Source organism: Mustela erminea, chromosome 13 (assembly GCF_009829155.1).
Source record: "Mustela erminea isolate mMusErm1 chromosome 13, mMusErm1.Pri, whole genome shotgun sequence".
In the NCBI taxonomy this organism is placed as follows: Eukaryota; Metazoa; Chordata; class Mammalia; order Carnivora; family Mustelidae; genus Mustela; species Mustela erminea.
The window spans coordinates 87,410,434-87,422,683 of NC_045626.1; the positions used below are offsets into that span (position 1 = coordinate 87,410,434).

General features: G+C 60.6%; 1 protein-coding gene across 21 annotated transcripts in view; it reads right to left on the reverse strand.

Annotated features, from left to right (window-relative positions):
- Positions 1-12,250, reverse strand: part of NCOR2 (nuclear receptor corepressor 2) — a 204,884-nt gene that overhangs the window by 79,799 nt on the left and 112,835 nt on the right. For 18 of the 21 annotated variants that reach the window (XM_032310356.1, XM_032310357.1, XM_032310355.1 and 15 more), the window contains 5 exons: positions 11,817-11,989; positions 10,816-10,909; positions 7,936-8,114; positions 4,374-4,428; positions 2,092-2,190 (listed from right to left, as the gene is read on the reverse strand). In XM_032310356.1, the coding sequence (XP_032166247.1) occupies positions 2,092-2,190; positions 4,374-4,428; positions 7,936-8,114; positions 10,816-10,909; positions 11,817-11,989 (600 nt within the window). The remainder of the gene's footprint in view (positions 1-2,091; positions 2,191-4,373; positions 4,429-7,935; positions 8,115-10,815; positions 10,910-11,816; positions 11,990-12,250) is intronic. The other 3 variants (XM_032310370.1, XM_032310372.1, XM_032310354.1) reach the window with 1 other exon arrangement.

Here is a 12,250-nt window from a genome sequence, read left to right on the forward strand (position 1 = left end):
GGAACCACCTATGTATGCTGGTCTATAAAACCGGCAAGGAGCTCCCTGAGCCCAGCACTCAAGTGCCTGATAAAGAGAATTAACACCACAGAATGAAAGGCATGGCAGCCAAGACCAAAGATGCAGGACACTGACACCCCCAACCACCTCCAGTTCTTATCCGGGGATACCTCCCTCAACATACACAAGCCCTCATCTCCCTCCGTGCAAACATGGCTCTCCCTGAGTCAGAACCTTTCTCCTCCAGAGCCCCCAGCCCAGCCACCTGGAGGGGCCTCCTAAGCCCACCCACAGTGACCCCACAAAGGGAGAGGGGTGAGTGAGGACACACACACTGAGACGACTAGCAGGAGAACTGGCACATAGTAGGTGCTCAAGAGATCTTGAACGATGGCTTTTAAATAAACCTAAAGGCCTCGAGCTCCCCCTCAATTATGCCACAGTCCCCACCACTCCCTACTGCCTCTCATACCTCAGCGTATTTATGCTCCCTACCTGGAATCTGAGTTTGTGCCACTCAGTCTAGACAATTCCTGACCTCACTTCAATTTCTAAAACACCACAGCTAGGTCTTTGGGATTAAATACCTTCAAGCCAGTAAGACTCGCTCTTACACCTCTGTTAGATGGGCTGGTCAACCATGGCCACACAATGCTCAAGGAAAACCCTACCCACAAACCAGACACAGCCACCCTTCCACAACCCAGCCAGTGAGAACTAACACTCAGTCCCAGTCATTTATGCCTGATGTCAGTGAGAGCTTTCTTATTCCCTTCTCAACAAATTTGCTCCCCTAATTACATGCGGCTTAGCCAAGGGGGAAAGGGGGTCCACAGTGGGGAAGCACAATTCCCAGAAGGCAAAAGAAGAGAAAAAGGATGCCGGTTAGGAACCCACCCGTGGGACTCCGCTGCAAAGTGTAAACAGCCACTGCTTCACAGTGGGCACCAGGACCCCACTGGGGATGGCTGAGCACAAGGCCTCAGGACCCTGCCCTGGCCAGGCCGGGGAAGGGAAGACGCCAGTGTCAGGGAGAAAGCCTCAGGACCCTCTGATCCGAGGTCCCACCACTCCTGGCCCTCATCCCCTTCCCCTGAGTGCCCCAGGCCAAAGGCCCCAGAAAGGACACATCTCCGCCAGCTCCAGGCAGCACCCACCGGGGAGGCCCCAAAGCCGTCTGTCCGTCCAGCCCAACTCCCTCCTGGGACAGCGCAAGCCCACCTCCTCCAGGAGTCACGTGCTCCCAGCACCTGCCCTGAGCCGATTTTCAACAGCCCGGAAGCGAAGTGAATCCATGCCCTCTCTCTGTCTCCTAAGCACTGATCGACAGCCCAGGAGCCCCCTTTCACCTGCGTGCTACAGACCCCAGCATCTCTACCGTTATTTGCCTAACAACGTTTAAAACCATCTCCTTGTTTCTTTAACTCAGAGGTGGGCATTTTCTGGAAAAGACCAGAGAGTACGTATCTCAGGCTTTGCAGTTTCGGACCTGACTACCCACTCTGCCGCTGCTCTAACAGAAAAGCTGCCCCAGTAATATGACAATGAATGGACATGGCTGTGTGTCAATAAAACTTTATTCACAAAAGAAAGGGTGGGCCGGACCTGGCCTAGGAGCCAAAGCTTGCCAAGCTCTCATCCCTCCGCTTCCTCCTAAACAGTGATGGCTGACAGACTGCAGCCTACTGCACTGGCTATTTTTCGTTTTCAAATATGCATAAAAACAACACAAACAGACTACAGATAATTTTTTGAACGTTAAACTTGTTAACCAGCCCAAGTCACGCAAAGAACGCAGTCCTTGCACTGGGAATGTGACCCTTTTACTACAGGGATCATGATTCACTGAGCCTGGAGTTCTAGAACTTTCCAGGCTGAGAATGGAAGTGGTCTTTCTGCTAGTACTCCCCTCTGCTGCTGGAGTAGCCTGATCACCCCCCGAGAGGGTCTCCCAGCCACCACTGAGGAGCCCAAGCCACGGGAGCCTGCCGTGGAACCACACTCGCAGATGGTCACCGCCCAAGCTGCAAAGGGCCAAACGCCACGCAGGGGACGGGCCCCGAGAGCCAACCGCCCTGCCCCATCTCTCACCTGGCTCTTGCCGCGGCGCCGGTAGCTCCTCCTCACCAGGCTCTTGTAGTTCTCATTTTTCTTGGTCAGGTAGTAATAGAGGACACACTCGGCCACAGTCTGCAGGCCAGAGAGAGAAGAACACCGTGTCTGGTGTGGGCGGTCAGAGCAGGAGCCCTGGAGCTGGAGATCTGGGTTCAAACCCTGCCTCCTCCACGGAGAGCGTGATGACCTTGGCCAAGTCACCACACCTTCCCACCTGGGTAATGGGGATGCTGAAGCACACACTTCACAGGGCAGTCATGAAGACAGAGCACTCAGGACACCCTAGAGGGTCCCCTGCCCTCCCCGCCCAGTGCTCCAGCTCCTGGCTGGGCACACTCAAAGTCGGCCCCGATCTTGGGTCTTCTTTCTCTCAGCCCAGATCCTTCTTCCCAAATGCCTGGGGCCCCGAGTAACCTCTTCCAAGCTTTGTGACCCAGCCGGACAATAACATCCCCAAGCGACTCTGCATCTCTCTGGATGTTGATGATTTTCTCGGCCTTGATCTTTCCCACACCCATCTGGGTGTGAACCCTGGTGCCACTTGCTGAGTTAGCGACTGGCCCTGCTGGAACCCCATCTCCTCCTTGCCCGAACAGGACCAGTAAGAGGCCATCCTCAAAGCAAACAGACGCAACACGGTGGTGCCTGCCACCCGCGGCCACGGGCCACCTCCAGGTGACGGCTCGCCTCCGAGGGCGGCTCCGTCAAGGCTGCTGGGTGCAGAGGCCGGCTGGGCCTCGAACCTCGTGGCCTCTGCCACCTCCAGAATGCATGTGAACAGAGGCCACTTCCCACGTACACGAGGCCCACACAGCAGTTGAGAAAATCCTGGTCTTATCGGACGCCATTATTTGCAAATTGAGCAATGTGCGTGTCTGACTTCTCCTTGAACAATTCAGGGGAGCGCCTTCCATGCTGGACGCAGGGCTGACCCTAGGCAGCCGGCCCACCAAGCCCAGCCTGCCCCCCCCGCCTCACTCAGAACACGCCTGTCCCCAAAGGTACGGGGCACCACTGGCAATCCCTGTTTCAGACCGTTCTGGGAGCCCCATTTACGTCCTATCCTGAGCTGCCTCTTAGCCAGAGCACACTGTAAAGTTCATTCTCTAGGGCAGAGACTCTGTTTCCCGGTTCCCAAGCAATGCTGCTCAACAAGCAGCTTTGGAAACCCTTGCCTCCATCCCCGGGGAGCCCTGACCCAGAGCCTCCCGGGCTGTCCACGCCCCCTGCACAAAGCCATCACGAAGTCAGAGGAAAAGCTCTCTACCGGGCCAGCTTCCCCACGCTGGATTTCCAGGCCCAGAGAGATCTGTTTCCCCATGCTGCCCCATCTTCTTCCTTCCGTGGTTCTCCGCTCATTAAGGGCAGACTCGAGGGACAACTGTTCAACGTTAAAATAACCGCCTGGCTCCCCTCGGACGTCCCTCCCTCAGCTAAGAAGCATGAGGCCTCCAGCAGCTGGGCCTGGGCAGGCGGATGGCCCCCCCACACACACACACAACAAACCTGATTCAGGGAGTGTGGTAATTCAGGGCAGTGGCCCCAGAAGGAGACCTTTGCTGGAGCCCTTCCTGCTCCGCCCTACAACACCAGGGTTCCCGGGGCCAATGCCAGCGCACAGGGTCTCATCCGGACCCGGCCCGGTTTCCCCGACTCCAGGCACCGCTCGGCCCGACAAAGGGCACGAAGGAGGTCTTTGCTGTTCTCTCGGGACACTCTGTGCCTCCCTGCCGGGTGGGGGTGGTGCGAAAAGGGGCACTGCCTTGGGCTGTCTTTGTGGGCAAGGTAGGGTTCGTTCTACAGGAAGGTTTGTCCGAGTGGGATGAGGGCTTACTGAGCACAAGCCCGGCCGGCATCCGGGGCATCAGAAGCCAGCCTGACGCCCGACTTTCCCAGATAGAGTTCCCTTGCTCTCCCTCTCCCTGGCCTAGTGACAGACGGCTGTCCCGTCCGAGCAGCGGGCTCCTCCGGGGAAGCTGGGGCACACAGCTCTCCTGGGGTTTCCCAGCCCCGGGGCTCCACCCCCTCGGCCAGCAGAGGCGGGGCCTGCCGCTGCTTCTCAAAGGAAGGAGCAGGAGGACAGACCGACCGAGGGGGGCAAGGGCGGACAGCCGGAGCAAGGGCCAAGCTCTGTGGGCAGGGAGGGAGGGTCCTTCGCCCCAGGGCAAGCAGGCACCCGCCGGAGTGGACCCCGGAGAGAGGCGCAGGGCGGGCGGGGGCGGCTGGGCCGGTGGCCCGGCTTGGGGGCAGCGACTCACCTTCCTCTCCAGGAATGATGCGATCAGACCGAAGTTCTTGGGGTGCTGCATGAACCTGTGGGAGCAGAAGGGTGGGCGTGAGGCCCAGCCGCGGGGGGCTTCCCAACTGGGCGGGCACCGAGCACCCGGGCGCCTGCCATCTCCGCGGCCCGGCCAGGCGGGCGCCGCCCCACTCGGAGCAATTAAGCCCAGGGGGGTGTGGGAAGGGCGGGCGGGCCGAGGGTAAGAGAGGGCGTTCCTTGGAGTGAGTCACTGGTTTTAGCGCCTTTGAAAATATATTTGTTTGTCCTGCTGGAGGCGGCTTCCAGGAAAAATGAGGACATTGCACGCGGCTCTTTGGTGGGGTTCCCCCCCTTTTAAAATCTGCCTTTGTTTCTATCTCCGGCCGGGTCTGGGAAGCTGGGCCTCACCCGGCCCACGCGGGCCCCCACAGCCAGGCCACGGGTCGGGCGGCGAGCTGCAGGCCTCCCTGGGAGAGGTGGGAGCACGGGCTCCGAGTGCCCGCGAAGAGGCGGCAAGAAAGGACTTGGGCCGGAGGGGGTGCGGGGAGCTGGCGCCCCACCAGCTGGCTTCCTCCGAAGCCGGCAGAATTACTGGGAAAGGCTCGGCAAGGCTGAAATGTCAGGGCCACGGGAGCAGGCAGGCAGTGGGGGCGGAGATGTGGGTCACGGCCGCCGAGGCCCCAGGGATGCTGGGTGGAGTCCTTGGCCCCGGGCCCAGCCTCGGCCTGACGGTCCCCACGACGCGCCACCGCCCCGCAGCCTCCTCCGGGAAGAGCAGGAGCTGCTGGTGAGGTGGGGGCCCCGTGTCCCCCGAGGGAGCCTGGGCCAGCGCCCGGTGCTCTCCGCCCGGCCCTCCAGATGGCTGGGCAGGAGGCCAATGGGCCCCTCCCCTGCTCCCCAACCAGACACCGGAGAATCCGGAAGGGCCTCTTCTCTGTTCCAGGAGGAAGCTGAGACTCGGAGCGCCAGGGTTCCCCGCCTGGGATCCTGCCTCGGGCAGCTTGCAAAGCTGGAGCCAGCCTAACGCCCTGCTTTTCCAGACAGAGTTCCCTTCCTCTCCCTCTCCCTGCCCGAGTGACATTTCCTTCCCCCTCTAGATCCCTTCCTTGGGGTTTCCCCAAGGAGAGATGGGATCCCAGGAGACCAAGTTTCCGACCTGGAAACCCTCTAGCTCACCTCTTCCACCGCCCTCCAACCCAGTCCTGTATCTTCTGCCAACGCTTACTGAGAATTTCCTACCCACTGGGCACCTCTCAGCGGCTAAACAAGGGAGGCACTGTTGCCATACCCATTTTACAGATGAAAAAACTGAGTCTCGGAAAGGAGAAGTGGCTACTGGAGGTGACAAAGCCAGTGAGTGGTGGGGCCCTATACCACCGGCACATGATTTCCAGAGGCCCGAGTGCCATCAATTCTGTGGAAAATGAGGTCTTGGCCAGGAAGGCTCTCCTGGAAAGATTCGGGGCATGAAGCTGAGCCTCAGAAGACATCAGCCCAGCCTGCCCCACCCCTACCCTTTTGAATTAACAATGAAATCATTAGGTGAGAAGAGCAAACACAAACTCTCCAGAAAGGCGGAAACACAGAATACACACCAGTAATGCCCTTTTTTTTTTTTTTTAAAGAAAACATAAATAAATAAAAATATCAAACATACCAGGGGGAAGGCAGATACCTAATGCGACAGTACTTCTTAGCATCTGTGACGGCAATCCTTCACTCAAACTGTAGCCCGGCTTACACGCGGGACTTGGCTCATGGCAGAACAATCACACCTGTGACTGTGGCGACCCTGAAATGAGCCCGCAAGGAACCAGGATCCCTGTCTCTGAGGAGTCAGCCCCCAACACCCCTGGGGCCCGCTCCCCACAGTGCTACTCCCGGAAACTGCTCACTCTGTGGCAGGCACTCCAGGCCTTGTCACACCACCCCTCTACTTCGACAGATGGCTTCGAATGTCCACACTCGAAAGCTTTTGTAAAAACAGAACTCTTGGGGCGCCTGGGTGGCTCAGTTGGTTCAGCAACTGCCTTCGGCTCAGGTCACGATCCCGGTGTCCTGGGATCGGGCCCCACAGTGGGCTCCCCGCTCAGAGGCGAGTCTGATTCTCCCTCTGCCTCTGCCCCTCTCCCTGCTCATGCTCTCTCTCAGTACCTCTCTCTCTCTCTCTCAAGTAAATAAACAAAATCTTAAACACACACACACACACACACACACACACACACACACACACACACACACCTCTCCGGCCCAGGCCCTCATGGATTGTTCCCCCTGCACGGCCACATCCTGGTGTCTGTGCAGCAATGTCAGCCGGAGCTGCCCATGACCCAGAATCACCCCCATCCCCGAGGCCCATCAGGCACTCTGAACCCATAGCAGGTTGCTGGAGAATAGGGGTCTCGTCCCCCGGGCCACGAGGCCTTCTCCGGAGGCCGAGCAGAGGTCCAGCAGCTATGCAGGCAGAGTCTGTTTCCAGCACATCCTTCTGGACAAGCACTGATGCCCCGCTCACGCCTCAGCTTCCCCAGCCCTCGCGCCTCACGGGGGCCTGCGCCTGGCATGTGTGTGGGTCCCTGGGATACAACTTCTCAGTTCGGTTGAGGGGATGGGGTTTTATCCATCCAACAGCTCCTCAATCATCTCCCCAAAACACTCCGGTCTTTTGGAAGCCCCAAGCCTCATGTCTTAGCACTCGATTCCTGCCTCTGCTCTCAGACCCCCCCTGCTCCCTGGCTCCATTTCCCTTCCCGACAAGCCTCTCCCCTGCAGCTAAGCCCTGGCCCTGACGATGGGGGAGTCTGAATCCTGCTTCCACGTCTGTAAGCTGTGTGGCCTTCATTAAGTGTCTTCACCTCTCTGAGCTTCTGCTTCCTCGCCTGTGCAATGCGGATGGCCCGGCAATGCTGTTACCAGGGATAAGAGGGACAAACACACGAAACCCAAAAACACACGTGCAGTGTTTGGGATGGACAATGTGCTCAAAAAACTTCCACTTTTAGAGTAAAATGAGAACCAAGAGCTGTCCGCCAGCCACATGTCCCTGTCCTCTGGCCCAGCCTCCGAGATCCCCCGGCCCTGTTCTCCCGCTACACACAGCCCCGTTTCACATCAGGCTGCCCTCACGCTTTGTACTGGGTCGAATAGTGTCCCCCGAAGTTCACGTCCACCCAGACCTTGAATGCGACCTTATTTGGAAATGAGCTCTTTGAGGATGTGATTAGTTAAGAGGCGCTCACAGGGGAGTAGGGTGGGCCCTCTGTCCAGTACGGCTGGGGCCGGGCCTTGATGGAAAAAGAAGCCCCAGAGAGACACGCAGAGGAGACCACGTGAAGACGGAGGAAGGGAAGGACCGATGCAGCTACAAGCCAAGGCTGCTGGGAGCCCCAGGGGCTGGGGGAGAGGCGCGGGGCGGACGCTCCCTCAGAGCCACCAGAAGGAACCAAGCCCGCCCACACCTTGACCTTGGACTTCCGGCCTCCAGAGCAGGAAGGGCTTCCCGGGACAGGAGAGGGCAGAGAGGGCTGGGTTGGCCTGTGTCCCGGAACCAGGGGACTCACTTCTCCCGGAAGGTCTCCTTCTCCTGCTCACTCCACATGTTCATGACCTGGCGGTCTTTGTACACCTTCATGGGGTCGTCCATGAGCCCATTCATGTTGATGAACTTGATGCGCTGCTGGTCTGCGTCGTACAGCATGGGCGGGATCACAGCCAGCTGGCGCATCTGCTTTTCCAGGTTCTGTGGGGAGGGCAGAGGGCAGATGGCCCGAGTCAGAGGGCTCGCTGGGGCAGCCTGGGGACGGGGCAGGGGTGGGGAGGGCTCCCGCCAGCGCTGGGGGCCCGGGCAAGGGCGTGGGCGCTCCGAGCAAGAGTGGGAAGATACCGAGCCAGAGGGAAAGCAGAGGACGGGTTGGAAATACTAAGAGCCCAATGCCAGGGGAGGGAGAATTTAAGGGCAGCCCCAGACAGGTTTATGGAGGACGGGGCTGTAAATTACATGCGGAGAGCGGCAGTGGCCTTATCTGCGGGGAGAAGGGGGCAATGCATCTTCCCCTTGGAAATGGAAGTGCCGTAGAACATGACAGAAAAGATGTTCAGCCAGCTGGGCCAAACCAGCTCGGGAGATGGGCCTGGCCATCCAGGCTCTGAGGGCACGCGGGGCAGGGAGAGGAGCCGGTGAGACCGCGGGCCCATTCCCTCCGCGCCGCCCTCCCTGGCCCTGGCAACCGCTCCTTCAAGCGGGCCCACTTGGGACCCAGCCTGCCTGGCCCCGTGCACTGCAGGAGTCTGCCGCACTCGCTCCTAATGCATCGGGATGGCTATTAAGAAGCTCTGAGCCACTGTTCATCTGGGCTCATTTCCCCAAATCTCTGCAGCCAGCCCATTACCGGCGATTAATTACCCATCTGAGGAGGCAGGCGAGGGCCCAGCATGGCCAAGGTCAGCTAGTTCAAAGGAGCCGCCACCCAGCCTCCCACAGCCAACCCCTCCTTCAGCGTTGGGGCTTCCCAGCAGGCGCACGTAGCCCTGCGCCCCAGCTCCCAGAGGGATCTCCTCCCCACCCCTCTCCCCCACCCTACGCCGCACCCCCCCGCCCCCCGCTGCTGCCCAGCCGCCCGAGGCCTGACCCTCCCAGCACTTGGCACAGCCTCCAGCACCAACACCTCTCCCATTGTCCTTGGCTGCCCCCTATGTGCACGGACGGCAGACCACGGGCCTGGTAACGGGCAGAGCTCTCCCCTGGCAGGAACCCCTGCTCTGCCCTCTTGACGTCTGTCTTCCTGGGCACACACCGTGCCTGCTAAAAGCTCCCGGCAGGGTTAGGGCTGCACCTCTCCTCCTACCCAGGCCCCTCCTTCTACCGTCCCGGGGAACCTCTAGTCAGGGGAAGTCTTTGTTCTATATAAATACCCTTTCCCCAGCACCTCACCCAACTGCCACCCCTCAACAGTCCCGGGAGGCCGGTGGCCACCTGCTCGTGTGGCCGGGACCTGGGCAAGTGGGCCTCTGGCACGATGGCTGGGGCGTGGGGACCCTGAGTCAGCGGAGATGCCACTCGCCCTTGGCCATGGGGCAGGAAACATTCGGGAAAGGGCCACCCGCCCCTCTCTGGCTTCGAAGGCAAACTGAACCGGTGCCCACACCCCTGTGGGACGGGCACGCAGCCACAGCACCCGCAGGATAGAAGCCGGAGCAAACCGGCAGGTATGACCACGGGCGAGGGCTGAGTTCTGCTTTCTGGGGACTAGATGGTGCTCAGAATAGGGACGTACCATGTGAATTTTCAAAAGAAGATCTCTTTTCGTGGCCAGACAGTCTGAACCATCTTTATCAAAATCATGTGGGTAACTTGGTAAAAATGCAGAGTGCTAGGCTCCGCCCTGGACCAGCTAACTCGGAACGTCTAGGGGCAGGGCCTGGATGAGGAGGAGGACGCCCCGCCCCGGACCCGGAGGTCCATCTAGTGGGAGACTCAGCAGCCGGAGCCTGGCTCCAGTAAGGCAGGGGTCCCCTGCCCGCCCCACCCCACGTGGCAGCCGCGAACCAGCCAAACACACGTGGCACACTGTGCCTAGTGTGACCTGGGAGCTGCAGTCTTGGTTTTCTCTCCTTTGAGTTAATTTCAGTTTGAAGAGCCATGAGCTGCCAGTAGCCGCTGCACCACGGGATCCACGTCCCCAGGGAAGAAGGCTGCACTCCCCTCCCTTGATGAGACTCCCTCATGTCGGGAACAAGCAGGTCAAGCAGGTCAAATGCTTAACCTTCAAGACCCAGGACGGACCAGGCTGGCACCCAGAGTTCTCTGGGCAAATGCCCCCTCTGCTTCCTGATTGTCTCTGGGCCCCCAGACCACCACCAGGCTCACCCTGGCTGTGTTCTGGCCGTCCAGGCGTCCCAGAAGGGCCCGAGGGAACAAAGAAGAGTGCATTCGCGCTAAGGGCCACGGGTCCTGCCAGAAGGCCGCCAGCCTGGTGGACAATTGGTGTGCGGGGAACTGTCCATCTGCCCCCAGTCTGGGCACCGAGGAGCTGACCTAGAAAGCAGGTCTCAGGCACCCCTGCCTCTGGCCTCTGGCTGGGCTCAGCCAATGGGAGGCACTGGGAGGCGACGGGAGAGGCCGAGAGCAGCCAGTCCACTCCCGGTTTCCTCCCCACTGAGGCAGCAGGCTGCAGCCGAGCCTGTGATCGCGCCCAGGGCCGTGTCCTGCCAGATGGCCGCTGCCAGGCAACACCCCTTTCTCTGCTGGTCCTTTAGGCTTGGAGACAGGTGACAGCTACTGCCCCCGGGCCTCAATAGCCTGTGCTGGTTCTGCCCACACTTCAGGGACGAGCCCCTTGATTTCAACCATCGGGGTAAATTCTACTTCCTGCCAGGACATTCCCGTGGGTGGTGGACAGAGGGCAGTGAAGCCGAGGCCAGAGTCAAGGCCGTGCTCTTACCTCCTGCTCCGAGAGGCCGTCGATGATCTCAGACACCTCGTGCTCGCTGCGGGCGGCCGACATGGAGAGCCCGCTGCCCCGCTGGCCCACCCTGCTGGAGACCAAAGGGACACACTCAGGACCGGCCCCTCGGCAGCCGGGACTCCAGCAGGCACCACAGCACAGACCAAACCCACAACTTCCCCATAAGCAGAGTGTAGGCGGCAGGGAGGAAGGTGTAAAGGGGCCAGGCCTCTCACACCCACAGGGACCGCCGCAGGCTGTGGGGTCCAGGGGACGGCACGGAGCCCCCGGCCTGACCCTGGAATCCCGCAGGGGTTCCATCCCATCTTCTCTCCTAAGATGCCCCCCAAAGCCCAGCCCCACCTCTTCAGGACCTGTGCCTCAGTTTCCTCCCTGTAACAGGGGGGCCATATGGCCGCCCCGGCTGCCAGGGCTGGGAGGGGGCACTCAGTGAGATGCGGACTGTGAGCGTCCAGGAAAGAAAGGAAGCGCCATCATCGCTGCTCGTTGCCCGTCAGCCCTATCCACACAGCAACACAACCGCAGCTACGCATCCCCAGGCGCCTACTGTGTACTGGGGCACACCTACCCCGGGTCTCACACAGCCTTCGAGACCGCCACGGGAGACCAGCATCCCGATCTGGCTTCCAAGCCAGCAGGAGGCCCTCTCGCCTCTGACCCACACCCTGGATCTCCAGCGGCCTTCAGGGACCACACGGGTCGTGTAAACGAACGAAGCTCCCGCGGCTGGTGGGAAAGAGAGCCCGCTCCACCAAAACAGATCTGAGTTTCAAAGAAGCACGAAGGCCACGCAGGCTCTGAGCGAGTCATGCAAGGACCTCACGCGGCCCCGGGTCGCCGGCGGGAGACCCTGCTGCGCTCTCGGTGTCACAGCAGCTGTGGCTCTTGTTTGGTCTCGGGTCCTCGGGGCGACATGGAGGAGCGGCAGTGGTGGGCGGGGTGGGAGGGCGGCGCTCAGGCCGCGGCCCCTGGCTCACCTCTGCATGCGCTCCTGCAGCTCACGCTGCTTGCGGATCTCAGGGAACTGCTTCTCGTAGTACTCGCGCACCTTGCTCTCCTTGGCCCGCCGCCGGGGGTTGCTCTCGATGCGCTCCACCTTCCTCTCCCAGGCCTCCATGAGCTGGTCATAGCGCTGGCAGAACTTCTGTTCCTGGGGGAGCACGGCACAGGGAGCACCGATCAGCGGGCCATCCCCCACTCGGACGCCAGGCCCCGTGCCCCCAAGCCGCGCTCCCAGCCCGCTCTGGACAGACGCACACGCGGTCACACAGGCAGGTGCCGATGCAGACACACGCGGTGACACACGCGGTGACACACGCGGTGACACCGAGACCTGGGCGGACCCGGGTCCCAAGAAAACCCGCAGGCTTCCTCAAGGGCCTGGCTGCCTCGTTCCCTGGGCCACGTGCCA